The 18,003-nt window shown below is 38.2% G+C and overlaps 1 protein-coding gene across 2 annotated transcripts in view; it reads right to left on the reverse strand.

Moving 5' to 3' along the window:
* The window catches only part of LOC141548478 (connector enhancer of kinase suppressor of ras 2-like), a 555,144-nt gene that overhangs the window by 317,917 nt on the left and 219,224 nt on the right, over window positions 1-18,003 (reverse strand). For both annotated transcript variants that reach the window (XM_074277397.1, XM_074277398.1), the window contains exons 3-4: window positions 16,189-16,391; window positions 11,177-11,264 (exon numbers count right to left, since the gene is read on the reverse strand). In XM_074277397.1, coding sequence (XP_074133498.1) covers window positions 11,177-11,264; window positions 16,189-16,391 — 291 coding nt within the window. The remainder of the gene's footprint in view (window positions 1-11,176; window positions 11,265-16,188; window positions 16,392-18,003) is intronic.

Below are 18,003 nucleotides of genomic sequence, written 5' to 3' on the forward strand. Positions count from 1 at the left end.
TTATATTTAAGAGGATGTTTTATTACTGTCAAACCCAGATTAAATGTGTCTAATTTTACAAAATAATTGCCCACTACATCCTATAATGCTGCTATGTGGCAAAATTTCTATGACAACCACTCATCTCAAATGATCTCCATAGAATTCTTTGTCTAAGAAGGTTAGCTTTGAGAATTCGATTGGCAGATTTAAAAAGAGTCTGTCATCTTAAAATTCCAAGTAAGTCTTTGATTAATAGAGCAATTGCTTACTGAGTTGTTTTTCTCTGGGAATTTTACTATGATTTTATAAATGCTTTTCTGAGTTTCAGAGTCTTGAAGACTCCAATGTAGATAGGGACAACATGTATTCTCCTGATGGCAAGCTTGGGAGCAAACATTACACAAACATGTCACAGTTCGATTTAATAAATTGCTTGACAGAGCTGATGTTTGAATACATGATACTTTCCTTGCCCACTACCAGTGTTTTTGGCATTTGCAGAATGATCTAAAGTTCTGTTCTAAATTTTTGCCATTCCATGAATTTCATGGCTGAAAATATTATGAAAATGCATGGAAGACATAAAAGAAAATGTTCACACTGCTTAAAATAAGATGTAACTTTCTTAATGGAAACCTACCAAAGTAAATTTCCATGAGTGGAAATAATAAAATATGCTAATTGCCAGTTTACCAACACCTTCTACCCCACTGTGCAGAAGGTAGCTGACTCTGACCATAAAGAACTTCCCAAGGATATTAAACACTTGAACAGCCCAAATAAAGCTACTAATAGATAATTAAGAGATATTACTTTTAAAAAACCCTTTAGACATAAGAGCTAAAAGCTTGAAGTTTAAAAAGGGAATATTTGCCTTAGGATAGGCAAGAAATCAATTAGACTGAATTTAAAGAGCTAAGCCATATGCAGAACACAGCCCCTTCTCTTTCTTGTCATTAGGAAACCCAATTTCTTAGAAAAATAAACTTTTTGGTACAGTATTTGTATTTTCTTGTTTGTTTTGAGTGCTTTACTATTTTAAAAATGTAATTTTCACTTATAGAATGTTTTGAACATAGTAGGTACTTCATAAATGGTTGTCTAATGGAGATCTAGCAGAGAGACATGTTAGATGTCTATATGCGTTCCAAGAAGATTTGCTACATTATAAAATATCATTTTTACAATATCTTTAGTCTCAAAAGGTTTTCTATAGCAAGCCACCATCTATTTCAAATGGAAATAAATAGAAAATATGATTTTATTTTGTCAAAATTTGCCTCATGGCCAAGTTTTCACAAATATCAACTCTTTACAAAAGGACAGAGGGTTTCAAACAACAAACTGATCATTTATGTGAGAATTTTATCTCTGGCTGGTCCTTGCCAAGAAAGCCAAAATATAAAATGATTAAAAAATTATCTAGTGGTCAATAGCAAATCATTATTGGAAATTGACAGATAGAGGCACTTATCAACTCATAACCAGCCTAGCCCAAAGAAATATAATCCAGAAATTCATTAAGACCTGGGTGTAGCTAGTACTTAGTCAGGAGAACACCTAGGAGCCCTGGAAATAAAGAAGGTTTAACTGTGCTATTCAAACAAGTTATATCTCCTATTCAGTAGAATTCTTTGATAGAAACTATAGATGAAAGAGTATCACTGTTAGCAGTGTATTTGGCATCTGCTAGGAGAAGGTCTTTCCATTAAGTGCAGTACCATTTCTGCCCTTAGCCATACTATTCTTGGCCTTAACTACACGTTCATTACTCTTCAACAGCTACAGAATACTGTGTCTTCTGTACAAAACCTTTCTTTCTCAAAGTGTGCAACCCTGTATAAAGCATAACACTGCATTAAAACTTTTGAGGACACCGTGTGTGTGTGTGTGTGTGTGTGTGTGTGTGTGTGTGTGTGTACGCATGTGTGTGTGTGTGTGTGTGTGTGCAAATATATGAAGATAGGCAGATATGGATATATGGATATGTTGCTATATAAACTCTAAGGTGGTATGCTTTTTTCTCAACTACCTATATTGAATAGTAACTGTAAAAGCTTCAAAAGTTTCCTAAGGAATATCAACATCAAATGAAAATGCTTCCAAGGTGCTTAGCACTCAATTGGCTTTAAAGTATGATCCACTTTCAAGCTCTGGTGAGATGTCTGTTGTTATATGCTATCTCATTATTCTTTAGCTTGCTCGGTTTCCCATGAGGCTCCATGGGCAGCTGTCCTTCCTTTACACAATTTAGCAAGCCCTATTCTGATCTACTGGCACATCCACCACTTACCCACATGTTTTGGTACAAATTTGATTTTTCAATTTTTCCCCTAAAGAACTGTCCCAGGAGAATACCTGCAAGTATTTCTGGCATAAACTCTTGCTATAAATGATTCAAACTTATGGTTCAAAACATTAACCCTTTTCCTGAAAACATGAAGTTAGGAACTCTTAGGAACTTCTATTTTTATATTCCCTAAAGAGTGGAATCAAGAATTCACAGGTACATGATACTTCGTTTAATTTTAACATAGAAAACACTCTTATTAAAAGAACAAAAGGAAATTGTTTAAATGAGTGGAAAGGGAGAAAAGTCAATCTTCTTTCTCCCAACTAAGTTATCCCGGAAAAACCCATAAGTAACAACAAAGACTTAAAAGATATTTTGAACCTTGGTGGTGTCCCCTCAATGCAATGAAGGGCATATTAAGAGTGATTATTTTAATTGAAGAATTAGATGTAAAAGTTAACTGAATGGAATATGATACATTAAAGGACGATACAGTATTTACCACACCAAGATTAAAATGAGGAGCCCTGAAGAAGGCTTATAATGAACTAGCAGGAAGTCTTTCTCTCCCATCTCTCTCTCTTTCCCTTTGCTCCCAGAGGTGGCTTGAAAGCACAATAAATCGTAGAGCACAAGTGTTAACAGAAGCCAGGTGCACTTAGCTCTTCTCTCCCTCCCAGTCTGTGATATATAGAGTAATATCCCCTGGAACATTTCCTGCAGGTGACTTTCCAGAGCTGTGCCCGATGAAGCAGTCTTAAAAAACCACCTCCTGTCTCATATTTCACTTAGTCAGTGCAATTCGTTGGGATGCAAATTTAATGTTTCTAAATAAAATCAAGGGTTTTAGAGAAAAATCAGAACTATTGTTTTGAAGCAGGTAACAGACATTTCTAGGCATGTGATGTGTCCTCCAGTGAATCTCCAGACTGAAAAGCTACACTACATTTTAATGGGAGGAGAGGTTGTTCTTGTTGTTTATCCTTAGTTTTCCAAGAGGACCATGACATCAGGTAGGCAAAGCCATGACATATAAGTGAAATGGATGTGAACGAGGAGGGCTGTGCGAGGGCACCTGCCTCACTTTCCCCTCCAGTGCCATCTGGGTCCAGTTGGAAGATACAGATCAGGACGACCAGAGATGGCCCTGGATGCAGGGGGAGATCTAGACCTTTTAAAGTGAAATTCTTTAGCATGTCTGTTTGACTGAAGCAATGCCCAATGGGCAATTAAGGCTAGTAAGAATCTGGGTGGAGAGAGGCTAATTAGATCTAATTAACACAGAAAGCATCCCACAATTCAGGAAAACCTTGAGAAAAGTGTTCATTCATAGTAGAGGCTCCCATGACGCTCCCAGTTTGTTCAGTCAGCCCAACCTGCATATTTCACCAAGCACTGGTATACCCTTCCTTGCATACCAGTTAGAGCTTGCAGTGCTAACCAACTTCAGCTATCCTATCTGAGTTCCACATAAGACACACACCATCTGTGAAAAGAGGAGTGAGTTTTGAGGTCTGTTCTGGCTGTAGATCTGAAATCCTATTATCTGTGAGGTTTTAGTCTTCCATGTGGCTTTGGATATCTGGCAAACTAATAATGCTGTGTATTAGACAGCAGTGCAGGGCCTTCAAGATGATGAAAGAACCTTGTTGCAGACCTTGTCCCCTATTGAACACAGTACCTTTTTCACCTCTTGTAGAGTCTGTTTATGACACATGCAGCTTTGCCTGAATATTTAAGAATATGCCATGACCTTCTCTTCTGTGAATAGGCAGAGGTTGTCATCCTCTGTGCAGCCGGGGGCTTTACACTGGCTTGCCTGCTTGGACAATATAGAGTTCCTTCAGATCTTCTATAAGCTACTTAATCTCTCTGCTTTAAGATGCTATACAAAGGTACACGCATGGAACTGGGCAGGATAGAGACTTGATTTTTGTCCATGGGCCAATTCCTTATTACTACTTTTACCACCTTTCTTGCCGGAGTTACTAAGCTGCTAGCCATAACCAAAGCACTGAAGACAAATATTCTAAGGTGTTGTTGGGGTCAACCTTGGACTATACTAAAGCTGTGAATAATCACTCTTTGTCCAAGTCAGTGGTCAGATGAAACCACCAAATGAAAATATGAAGCTATCCACTGTGTTTTATGAGAATACTTCTGCCACATACCCATGCCACTTTGAACATTAGGGCTCCAAGATGACAGGGATGATAAGCAGGGTCTAATTTCTGATATTTCTTTAATTTGTACATAGTAAATCCATTTTTTGAATCTTATTCTGAGCCCACAAATATTTCAGCCTCAAAGCACAAAGGAATCTCATGTATCTACAAGCCTCCCCCCCAATTATTCTTGTTCTTAGAATGAATGCATTTTCAAGAATGGACATTAGTGAGTTACTGAAAAGCTTTGTGATTGGAAATCAGAAAATCTGGCCTGGATTGCTAGATCTGCAAGTTATTAGTTCACTGACCTTGAGCAAGTCCATAAGCCTCAATTTTCTCATTTGCAAAACTAAAATCTGAACCTTTTAACGCTTTGGGTAATTCTCTAAGACTAAATTACATGCAAGTTGCTAGTCTATAAGAGTTTGCACTCAGACATTTCCTACACATATAAAATCACAAGGCTAGACCCTAAAACTGTGTCAAAAAGTTCATATATAGCTCATATGTGAAGACCAAAGAATTTAATGGAAGAGACAGTGATATGTGATCATTTGTATTTTCTAAGAAAGTATTTGTCCAACTATAAAGTTGAGATTGATGACAATGTGAGAGATTTTCCATGAAAAGTACAGGTTTGCTACAAAAGAGCATAAAGTTAGTTAGTAGAAGCTAACAGAAAGGAATACCCATGAGGCCAAAAATATGGACAAAAGAATAATTTTTATTAGCACTCTGGGGTCAAATTGTCGTCAATTCTCTTAATTTCATTTTACTTCCTCCCCCAGGTGGCACAAAAAATAGTCAATTCAGCTTGGCTAGCAGAACTTAAGGCTGTTTATTTGAATGCTTTAAAAACCTTTAGACAGAAAAGCCATTTTATTGCAGGCTTAGATCACACAGATGAATGGCAAAACTAAAAAGGCCTAAGTGTCTTGAAATAGTGGTCCAGAAAAATGTTAAGGAGGAAAAAAGAATAGCATGGTACATTATAGGTCCCTTAAGATGAGGGCTATTATATCTTCAATTTCTATTTCTATAAAGTACTTAAGTATTATACTGTGGTGACTTGACATGTGGTATAAATTGATATAGTATTGCAAGGTGGGGAATACTTGCTGCTAGATCTAAGAAGTATATTTGGTTCAGAAGACTGATGTCTGTAGACTAAAGGTGAAAGGGTAAGCAAGAGAAAGCTTCTGAATGGGTTTATCACAGACAAACAAAACAAGAAAAAGAGTTGGGACCAATTCTTTCAAATAGTTAACAGAATAATGTGTCCGGTGATAATGGGAACAGTTTTGAAGACATACATTCTAGAGGAACAGATTTTATCCCCATGACCAAATGACCAATACAATTTTGCTGGTCATGCACGAGTTCCTTGAAAAAGTTATGTTGTTACCTAACAAATAAAGAAATGTGTTTAAAAGGATTATATATGTATAACCTAGATCAGACTGCTTACTGTCTTAGGGAGAGGGAGATAAGGGAGGGAGAAAAAATTTGGAGCTCAAAATCTTACAGAATGATTGTTGAAAACTATCTTTACATGTATTTGGGAAAAATAAAATACTCTTGGCAAAAAAAAAAGGAAAACATACGCCGTTGATGCTGAGTGAAGTAAGCAGAACCTGGAGAACACTGTACACAGTAATAGCAGCATAGGTTGTGAAAGACTTAAGCTTTCCTCAGCAATACAGTGATCCAAGACAATTCCAAAAGACTTATGAGAAGGAAAATGCTATCCACATCCAGAGAAAGAATTATGAATATGAATGCAGTAAGAAGCACACAATTTTCACTTTTTGTTTTGTTTTTTCTTTCTTGTGGTTTTTCCCTTTTGTTCTGATTCTTCTTAACTAATGGGGAAATATTATTAATATTACTGTGTGTCTGTGTACGTACACACACACACACACACACACACACATATATATGTTTGCTTCTTGGGGAGGGGGGAGAAGAGGAAGGGAGGGAGATAAATTTGGAACTCAAAATCTTATAAAAGTGATTGTTAAAAAGAAAATGTATGTTGTTTTTACTTATCTTCCCCCACAAAACACCCCCCCACACACATACTTTTGTCCTCATTTTGATAAGAAAGTTATGGAAAACATTTTTCCAGCTCTCTTCTTTCCTTCCTTCTCCCAGTTTTTTTTTTCCTCCAGTCCTGAAATAGCAAAAGCAATTACCTGGCCAGCAAAGATTCTTCTAATATGTGTCTTTGCTGAGTTAACTTAAAGGAGTAACTGGAAGCTAGTCATTCCTCACTCTTCCACTCCTTTTTAGTTGAATCTCTTCATCTCCTTTTTTCCTTATCTATGTTTGTTTCCTCCTTTTTTCTGGGCTATGACCACATGACTGTTGCCTGCTAAGTTCATGGCAAATTTTGGGGCAAGAAAAAGAGGTCTTCCCTGTTTTTGCTAAAGATAGTTGAGCTCCAAATTTGAAAGTTAAAAAAGAGGAACATCCTAAACACAAAGAATATCATTCAAAAACCTTTTAAGAGCAAGAAGGAACCAATTTTCAAATGTCCTCATGCCACCTGCAGATTCACTTAAAGCTGTCTTCTTTTTAAGTGGTACCAGCTAACAGAAATGTTACCAAATAGAAATTCCAATTAACTTTGCCATTGATTGCTGTATAACTCTGGGTGAGAGTCAGTGATCGTTAGTAAACTGGGATGAGAATCTCAAGATCAATGAGGTGATGGTGGATCGGGACCAAAAGGCTTGCATAATTTCGTCCCCACAGCTGGGTTCAAATGAAAAGATCAAGGAAGGAGGATCTTGGTAAGCAACTAAAAATGGTATGCTGGCAAATTTGAAATAACATAAGTACACCCCACACATATTCATAGTCCTCTATTAGCCCTAGCTGAGTAGACTTCACTTTCCTTCCATTTGATATTGGAGGTCCCCTGCTGCTATGGTAGGTATATGATGATTCCCTCTTTCTTCAACTCCAGTCTCTCTTCTTACCACCCCTCAGCATCAGGCAAAAAGAGAAGGGAAGAGTAAACTCTCATGCTATTAGCAATGCCATCCCTTGTTCTATTTTTTCACCCTACTCAGAGGTCTTTAGTTCTCTAAAGTGAATCTGTGCCTTCCTCAGAAAATAGAAATGAGTCATACCAGGTTAGTCCTTTGTGTGTCCCAAATGCCAGCACTAGTACCTCTGTACACTTTTATCTTTCCTACTGGGTATAAATGAAGAGGTAAGGGGTTAGGAGAGTAGGAAGAGTCTTTTTAACTCCATTCAGAAAACTTCCTTAGAAAGCTATCCAAAAAAACCCTCCATGCTCTTACAGGGCCAGCAGAAGATGTGAGACTGTTCTCGTCACACGGGAATAGGGGAGGAGGCCAATCCCAGATGAAGGCATTGAATGAGGTTTGGTGGACAGGGGAAGGAAAGGAAGCAAGATTTTATGCAGGGAGTGTCAGGATCAGACCAAGCAGTGGATTTAGGAAAGAAAAGAACATGGGTAATAGGTAGAGAGCTAACCAGGAATGACAAGTGCCTGTAGGGATTTACATCAGTAAGAATCTCACCCCCAACTCCTTAAAACCTCTAATGGTTTTATCCCCTGGGTGCCTACCATAGTGCTAGATAGAGTGGTGATACTAAAGAAGTATGAGGGTTATTGTAGAAGATGACAGAGTATGTGCCCGGACCTACCTCCCAACATTTCTCTCAAAACAACTTTATAATAATGCCTCAAATAAAATTTTGGAGTGGCAGAACCAACAAAAGCTTAGAGGAAGAATTTATTCAGCCTAAGAAAACTTAGAGGATCTAAAGGAGAGGTCTACAACACTGGTTTGGGCACAGACCCAAGATTTGACAAGAGCACCAGTGGTAGGCCTTGGAGGCAGCTGGGGTAGCAGCTGAGGAGCTCTCAACCTAGAGACAGGAAGGGGGTTGGATGACTGCTTAGAAAGAGAATCTCACTCTTATCACTTGATTCAAAGAGGGAAGAAAAATATGTGTGTGTTGGGTATAGAAATTCTATCTTGCCCAATAAGGAAATGTTAGGGGAAAGAGATAAAATATATAAGGAGGGGGATGATAAAAGGGAGAGCAGATTACAGGATATAGTGGTCAGATGGAAAATAGACTTCTGAGAGAAAGACAGGATAAAAACAGAAGTATAAACAGGAAAAAAAAGGATGGAGTCAGTAATCATAATTGAGAGCGCAAATGGGGATGAGTTCACCCAAAAAATAGAAACATGTATCAGAATGGATTGGAAGTCACAATCCAACAATATGCTATTTACAAGAGAAATACTTGAAACAGAAAGACAAAGAGAGAATTAAAATAAAAGTCTGGAGCAGTTGAAGTTAAAGGGGCAGAGCTAACTAACAATCATGATCAAAAAGCAAATCAAATCAAAAAGCAAAAGCAAAAATAGACCTCATTTAAAAAGGTAATCAGGGAAATTATACTTTGCTAAAAGGTACTATAGAAAATTAATATCAAAAATTTTACAGTAAGATTCTCTGATAAAGGCATCATTTCTCAAATATATAGACAACTCAGTCAAATTTATAAAAATGAGAACCATTCCCCAATTGACAGATAGTCAGGGGGTATAAATTGGTATTTTCAGAAGAAGAAATCGAAGCTATCTATAGTCATATGGGGAAAAAAGATCTAAATCACTACTAAAAACAACTCTAAGGTACCACTTTACAACTATCAGAAATTTAAAATGTTATAAGGGATGAGGGAAAATAGACAAACTAATGAATTGTTGTTGGTGTAGTGAACTGGTCCAACCATTCTGGAGAATAATTTGAACTATAGCCAAAGGGCTATAAAACTGTGCATATCTTCCAGCAATACCACCACTAGATATATACCCCAAAGAGATCAAATAGAAAGGAAAAGGACCTCTTTTTACCAAAATATTTCTAGCAGTCTTTTGTGGTGGCAAAGAATTAGAAATTGAGGGGATGCCCATAAATTGGGAAATGGCTAAAGAAGTTGGGGCAAGATTGTGATGGAATACTATTATGGTGTTATAAGAAATGATGAGGGGGATAGTGTTAGGATTACTAAATGAGAACTCAGGTTGTCTGGACAGTGACAAGGTGAGAATTCAAGTTTTCTGGACAATTACAAGGTGAGAACTCAGGTTGACTTGATAGAGGGGGCAAACTCATTGGCTGGGGTGGTTCTTCCCAGAAGCCCTTGCATTATCCCATGCCCATTCTCTGGGAGGATAAAAGAGACAGCACTGGGCCCAGAGAGCAGATCGGCCTGGAGAAGGATAAGAGCTGGAGGAGATTCAGAGCCAGGATTCAAGAAGAAGTCTCTGCACTACATCAGGCCTGACGGGGCTCTCTGCAGGAAGGGAAGTCACTTCTCTGGACAAGAGTTAACAGCAACTGCCTGGAGACAACGGTTCACTACAGGAAGAAGAATCTGTCGGAAAGATTTGAGTAGAAGACACAGCAGATCTCCTCCCAGAGAGTGATCTGGCAGCTTCTAGAGACGACAGCTCGCTACAGATAGTATCAGAAAACATACAAGTACTATATGAAATGATAGCACGTGAAGAGGGAAGAACTGGGAGGACAAAATTTAATTGGGAAATATTAACAAATAAATTAAAATGTAGTAAAACATAGATAATGTTAATATGTGGTTTTCTAAGTCAATATGTGGCCTGCAGGAATCCTTATGTATTGGCTAGTGGTTCCTTTTTCTATTTGAGTTTGATACTACTGTCATGGAGTATCTTTGTGCATTCCCTTATTAATAAACCTTTACTGAATTCCTAAGCTGTTTCATACCCACAGAAACACAAAGATATGACATAAAGTCCAATCTTCAAGGAGCTCAACATGTGGTTGAAATAGAACAAAAAAAAAAAAAACCTAAAGATACTAATAATGGTGGAAGGTAGTATCAGCTAAATAGGAAATAAATGATACAAAAAAAAGTGTGGTTATAGAGTTTAGAGAAGAAAACAGTTATTGAGCACTGGTATTGTTAGGTAAGGCTTAATAGAGAACATGGGGCTAAACTGGGCTTGTGGGAAGAATTGCAGGTGAAGAAATTGAAGGGTGAAGTCAGCAAAGATTCTGAGGTAAGAATGTAAATTAAATGTTTGAGGAATAAGAAATAGAAGAGGAATAGAGTGCAAGGGGCTATAAGAGAAGAAGGGGAGGTAAGACTAGAGGGATAAGTGAAGTTATAAATGTACACTTATGGCATTTGGACTTTAGTCTACAGAAAATGGAAAGCCAGTGCAGCCCTTGAGCAAAGGGGGCTTTTGCATAAATCAGTGTTTTTAAAGTGGTAGCAGTGCATCAGACTGCTAGACAAAGGGGCCTCCGCGATAGTTCCTCAACTGAGTGGCAGCCTGGTGGTGGCTGGGTGGCTTAGTGGATAGAATGCTGAACCTGGATCTCAATCTGGCTTCAGTCACAACTTTGTGACTTTGGGTAACTCACTGAAGAAGAAAATGGCAAACAGCTCCCATATATTTACTAAGAAAAGCTTATGCTCAATCACAAAGAATTAAACACAAGTGAAAAACTATTGAATGACAATAATACTACAGGAGTTCAGGTGAAAGGTAATAAGAACTGAACTAAGGTGGCATTGGTACAAATAGAAAAGGAAGTAGAACTATAGGAAATATTGCAAAGCAACAATAAATAAGCCATCCAAGTCTGACTATGTTGGCCAATTAGAATAATTCACACACAGCACTCACCTGTTGCACAATAGTCGTTAACTGCAGGCAGAGTTGTACAATTTTGTTTTTCAGGAGTCCGTATTCTGTCACAGTGACAAATGGAAGCCTGCCAGAGAAAGATAATAGAAGACCCTATCAATCTGGGTTTCACTGAGCATTATCTCTTGCCATTTATACCTAATGCCAATAACAGGATAATTAATCCTCTGGGGAAACTGCAACATGGATAATCTGCAATGGCTGGAGTCATTAGAGTATCCTCCCAAAAAAGACTATTAAATTCCACATCTCAAACTTCCATGTCAAAGAGTAACAGCTGTGTTTTCCCTCTGGGAGAAAGCTCACATTCATGTTGATCATGGAGACACCCCCACCATGGCTTCAACAAGATTTGTCCCATAACATGGCTCAGGGTGTAGCATGATAGGAGTTGGGAACACCCACAGGATTTTTGATGAGGTAATAAAACCACTGTGCCTTTGATAAGAATCACTCCATCACTTAGGAATTCCCAACAGTAAAAGGGGTGTTTTCAGAGTATCCTATGTAAATATAAATTAATAAGCACCACATTGCCAAATCCATATTTATTTTAACAGGAGAAATGAAATTTTATTTCAAGAGTTAGCAAGAAAGAACCATTTAAGCCTCTGATCCAAGCTTTGTAGTTGTAATGCTGCCAGCCCTTGGGGGTGACAGGGAGGGGGGAATTCATCGATCGAAGGGTCATTTTTTGGAGGCCAACTGTGGAAATACATGTGGTTTGGGGCAACATTTCAAAACACTTCTTAAAATTAAGTTTAGAAAACCTCCATGTGGCAACACTAGCTGCCAAAAAGCACAAGATACTTTCCTATGGCTCCTTCCAGGCATGAAACATGTGGGTACAATTCTCTTGACCTTTCTTTCCCCTTCTTTGCCACCTACCTCCCTTCCTACCTCATCTCAGCTTTGTCATTAGGAATTTGGGACCAAGGAGCAGTAAACCACTAAGGCAAGGTCACAAGGACCATGACAGAACTTGAGGTGGAGCCCTGAGATCTAACTATTAAACATACAAGTTTTATAAGTTCTGGGTTACATTAACTAAATGGTCTTCAGTTGCCAAACTTTATAATGACTATTAGATAAAATTTCTTCTCAAGAAATTATTTTCTTGAATTCTGCAGTTGTAAATTTCATGCAACATGCATATTATGTATATGTGTGTGTGTATATATATATATATATATATATATATATATATATATATATATATATATATATATATATATATATATATATATATATATATATTTGAATCTCTATCTGTATCCATCTATCAATCTAAGTATCTCTCCTACCTACCTACCTACCTATCTATCCACATTTAGACAATCACAATAATACTTAGGCACTAATCAACATATCCCTCAGCTATCAGTACTCACAACCTCTTCCAATAGTCTTGAAGCATTTTGTGGTGCTTCTCTTTGGAGTCCTGGCACTGGCGCAGTGCCTGGAATATAGCAAGCAATTTGCTCGAAATGAATTTGAAATTCCAAGACTGGCATTTGGGAACATCACGTACACACCAGACCAAACTGAAGCCCGGTGCGTTAGTGCTCATTAAATCCCTCAGAAAGTGGGCCTAACATGAAGTTGTTATGCAGACCCAGGCTCATAGTGTTTGCGAAACTAATCTCTTCTACTTTTTAACTTCATGTCAGCAAGTCCAAATAACTCACTCTGGAGGCTATGGACATTTAACAAAAGCAAACAAAGAAGACCTGAAGAAGAGATTACTCTTGGGAGCAGGCCATGCGACAGGACTTTTTTCTTTGTTTCCATGATGAGCTTTTGAATTAAACTCTTGAATTAACTCCAATTCTCCAAAATAGTCACTACCTCTATTACAGAGATGACTCATCAGATCTATAGCCTCCTTTTTAATAAAGCTGAAATGAATTTTAGGCCTCAAAACATGGATTTGATTAAGCCAGACTAAACCAGGTCAAATAATACCTTTGAATCTCAATTTGAGAGAAATTCAATATTAACACTAATAATTGAAAATTTACATTTTAATAGCATTTTTCTCTCATGGATTCCCAGAACACTTCAAAGACTAAACATATAGGGCTTTACTCACCTGCCACAGAGATAAAGCCAATTCTGCATTGAAACACAGAAGCCACTTTTTCCCTAGCAACACCAACTCTAACAAGTTTCTGAGAGAAAATAAGGAGCACCTTTCCCAATTGACACTCCTCACCAGGCAATTTTGAAAAGGGGAAATCTAATTACTATATGGGAAATGCAATTTGGCTAGGCCACTCAGGTAAAAGCTAAACCAAGAGCGTTAATGGGCATGAATGATTGAGTTCTCCAATTTGTACCTCAGCTGAAACACACCATCTCAAGGCCCCAACTGTGTTCAAACCCCATGCTGCTATCTGCTCTGAAACTGACTCAGAAGACCATCCCTAATGAGTCACTGGCACAACTTCCAACGGCATCAGGAGTTTCCTCAAAGAACTTTGTAAAGTCAGACATGATGGAGGCTATGAGGCTCAGAATGTGACAGAGAGATTTCCGGCAAACACCCTCAATACAAAACAACCCCCATTACATTTTAGGCATCTGGGCCACCATACCTCTTTCACTCACACCAGAATTTCAGAAACCTGGAGATTTTGAAATTATTTTCTGAACCCTTTGTGGTAATGGCATCAAGGAGAAATTTAGTAAGAAAACCTGAGGCCTGGTTAGAGGAAAAAGAACATCAGACCTAGAGTCTGCAAAGAGGGAATAATTTCTTGTTTCTGCTATTAAAAAGCTGTGGCATCTTGGACAAGTTGCTTAATCCCAGTAAGCCTCACTTTTTTCATCTGTAAAATGAAGAGATTGGACTAATGGTCTCTAAGAGCCCTTTTGGCTTCTCTAAATCTTATACCATATAGTCATTTAACAATTATTGGCCCTTTAAGTAATGGCTATGTTAATTTGTAATGCTCAAGGTTTTAAGTTATCAAAAAATTAAATGAAAAACCCACAGATATAAATTTGACATTTTGGAAGGCTGGTCAATGAGAGCATTTTATAAAAACTATCTCATTTCTGAAAAGGGCCTCTTGCTGCCTTGAAGAGAATTTATGAAAAGGATAGGGCTGAAGGCAAACCTATGCTCTCTCCTCATTAATGTGCACCATAGAAGTTCTCAAAATTCTAATTCTTAAAGGATTCATTAATGCTAATAACTGCATTTGAGTTTTGTGAGGAGAAGATATACTTTGGGAGAAAGGAACAAAAAAAGAAAATTAAATATGGTCATCTCTCAATTATCCATGGTATGGATTCCATGACACATGCTGGGGGGCCTTTCACCTCATTATCACTTAATCAGTCTCCCTTTTTGCCAGGTTTCAGCCTTACTCTGCTGCATCACAGAGATCCCATTCTCAGATCCCCATGTGAGAAGAAGCACGTCCTGACAGAAAAGACAGGGAATCAAGAGACAGAACTTCTCATCTCAGGCCTCCTGCTAATCATTTGTATGACCTCTCTCAGCCTCAGTTTCCTTGTGTTTAAAAAGAGATCATCTTGAAGGTCCTTGCCAGTTATAGCATCCTATTATTCTCTGAGCAGTTCCAGCAAAATGCCAATCAGCTGGTTGTAATAGGCATGTGAAAAAAAGGTAGAAATTTCCATTTATGTTTCCTCTTACTGTAGCAGTTGTAACCTCCTCCTGTGTTCCCCCTTTGTCAATCAAGAACCTATTGAAAATTAAGTAAATGAAAAATGGCCTGTTAGAAAAGCAGGTCTCAGTTTCCTCATCTACAAAATGGGAGGGAGGGCAGATTGGACTGGAGAAGGGAAGAAAACATCTGAGTTGTGACCTAGCCTTATCCTCTTCCCAGATGCACCACTGCACTCCTCTATCTCCCACTGTTTGATCTCTCTGTCTCTGGAGCTTTACTATAGCTAGGAGGGAAGCCCCAGGCATATTATCCACACTAGTTTTCTCTTAGTGCACATAATTGAGAATTGACTGTAGTCTTTCAGTCATAACTGACTGGAGTCAAATCTAATTTGGTGGCTGACAAATGGACATCTTCATATCATCACTACACACAGAATAGGACCACTATTCTGGAGATTGGATTCTCAGCCTGTTTGTGGTTACTTCGAATAAAACAGACAACAGACTGAATCTTGGGTAGCCCTAGTCGGATATAATCAGTGTGCATAGAAATAGCTGAAATACTGTAGTTGCAATAGTTTGGATTAATCTTAACAGGTCAGTATTGTTATATGAGAAATATGTGACACAGAAGTAACATCAGAATTTTCTCTTTTTAACTATTTTTTAAAATGACAAGCAAGAGGCTATGTAAAGCACAACCAGAATCAATTCCTTAATAATTAATTCAAAGTTAGGTACATTTCTAGTTCAATCATAGGTCCTCTATTTTAGATATTTACCTTCTTGGATCTTTTCCCATTGCACTTTATGCAAAAATATATTCTTCAAAAGCTACAATAAGTTTAATCTTTCCTTACATGTACCGCTGGAGCTAACTATTTAAATGAAAACTAAAGTAAATGAGTTTGTGAAGCATATGGCATTTTTTGGTAAAGTCTGCATCCTTCTTAAAATGTCTTTTTGATAGATTTCAATTTTAAAATGGGATCATAGAATGTGAGAGTTGATCCTAGAGATCATTCTTCTCATTTTAAAGTTGAGACACATGAGGAAAATAAGGGGAAAGGCTCATGTCAGAACTGGGACTCCAACCCTGATCTCTTCCATTGCCCCTACCATGTTTAATGAAGCAGCGCAGCCATGCTGCAGTCTGCCCCTTCATCCTGGGGCTATCCGAGCCTAATGGGAAGAGGCACTGCAAAAGTCAAATTGAATGTAAGACAGCAGAGGTTATAAAATGTCAAAGAACTGACACATTTCCAAACCACAATATAAAATGGGAAAGACAAAAAGTCAGTCATCCAGAACTACTCCAGGACTCAAAAGATAACAAACTTTGAATTACCTGTCGAGCCAGGCCAGTAATTTCTTGGCAACACCGATCAGGTCAACTACAGCAGTGAGACAGTTATTCGGTAGTTGTCTGGTTGTTCTAAGACCAGAGAGGCCACTCCTCCTCCGTCTAGCTAGGAAGCCCTGTAGGCTTTTGGCGGCCACATTCAGTTTGTGAGCAAGAGATTTCAGATTTTCAGTTTCCAATTCATGGTTCTGAAATTAAAGAAGGTGGGGTGGGGTGGAGAGAAAACACAAGGTTAAGTACTTTGATGAAATGACAGAAGCATAGATCATATAGAAATGAAGCAGAAAGGAACCTTAGAGACCATCTAATCCAATCCTCTTTTTACGGAAGAGGAAACTGAGGTCCATAGAAGGGAAGTGACTTACCCAATATTACAAAAGTAGAAATAGAAGACATAGGATATTAACCAGATTCTCTAACTCTAAACCCAGCACTCATACCATGGTACTGTGCTGAGTCTCCAATTACATGGATTTTAACCTCAGCCCTAAACAGCTATAATAACTTAAGCAATATGCTACCACTGTCCATTATTTCTCTTTCTTTCCATCTTAATTTCAGTTGTGAATGCTTCCCTTAATAAAGTTCTTTTCCTCCCTTTTATCCTGCTAAGCACTCAAGGGTGTCTATCCCATTCTTGCTGATCCCTGCTAAGAATGTTACCTGATAATAAAATACTAACATTTAATCTTAACATTTTATGATATGATCCTTTACAGGTGTATTTGCTTTAAGCCTATATGAAACTCAAAGACAGAGAGCTAAAAAAGCAAATGATCAAGTAGTTGGGATGATATCTGGGAGCAGAAATAGCTGGTATTTCTGCTAACCATGCCATACAGGCAGCTCTACTCTAATCCATGTATTGTTTAGGCATATCATGCCTCCAAAGTCCCTGACCTATTAAACATAATAAATTAGGCATGATTGTTCAAAAAGTAATGTAATTAAAAATGGTGGAATGACAAACTCCTACAAACAAAGCTAGAAAATGTTCGAGACCAAATCCTAATGAGGAAAATTCAGAAAAAAAAGTCATAGTAAGTCAAATGTCCAGTCCAGATTGGCATAGGAAATGGGAGATCTGTGAAAATTTGGTAAAGGGCATAAAATATCCAGAATACTTCAGTTCCCAGGCCTGTACTAGAGCAAGAGGAGGTCTATGATACTACTAGTCTCATACCATATCAAGTCAATGTGATAGAGACAGATTTTGTTAGCTTTGTCTCTCACTACCCAGATTCTCGGTCATAGATCCAAGATGGACTAAGGAAGGGACTTGCATAAGGGAGTGGAACCAATGGGTAAGGGGCCCGGAACTGTATATGGAGAAAAGAGGAAGTTCAAAAGACAGCAGCAGCAGTGCTATAACTCAGACCACAGGCCGTAGCATGGTCTCAAGTCCCAGCATATGGACCAGTGCCTGCAGAAGAACACTCAAGACCAAAATGGAGCCTATAATTGTGCCACTCAGAGCCAACATCTGGTTGACAGTGGCTGAGTCCAGAACTATCCTACTCTTGCAGTCTCAAACCCAGATCAAGAACTTGTAGAGGTAAGACTAGGGGAGAAGCAATCATACTTTATTCTGGATCACATAGCTGTGAAAACACAATAAGTTTGTAGGTCTCTGCCTATCCCTGAGATAGTGGGGGATCTCAATACTCCCATACTCAATGCTAAATAGTCCAAGAAAGCAGTAACATAACTAGCCCAGATCTTTCTCCCAGAAGTATGGCAAAGGCCAGCTCTAACTTCAAGTGTAAAGTCAGGAAGTGGGCCTGAAGAATGGGCCAACAT

This window comes from Sminthopsis crassicaudata, chromosome X (assembly GCF_048593235.1).
Source record: "Sminthopsis crassicaudata isolate SCR6 chromosome X, ASM4859323v1, whole genome shotgun sequence".
Taxonomy (NCBI): domain Eukaryota; kingdom Metazoa; phylum Chordata; class Mammalia; order Dasyuromorphia; family Dasyuridae; genus Sminthopsis; species Sminthopsis crassicaudata.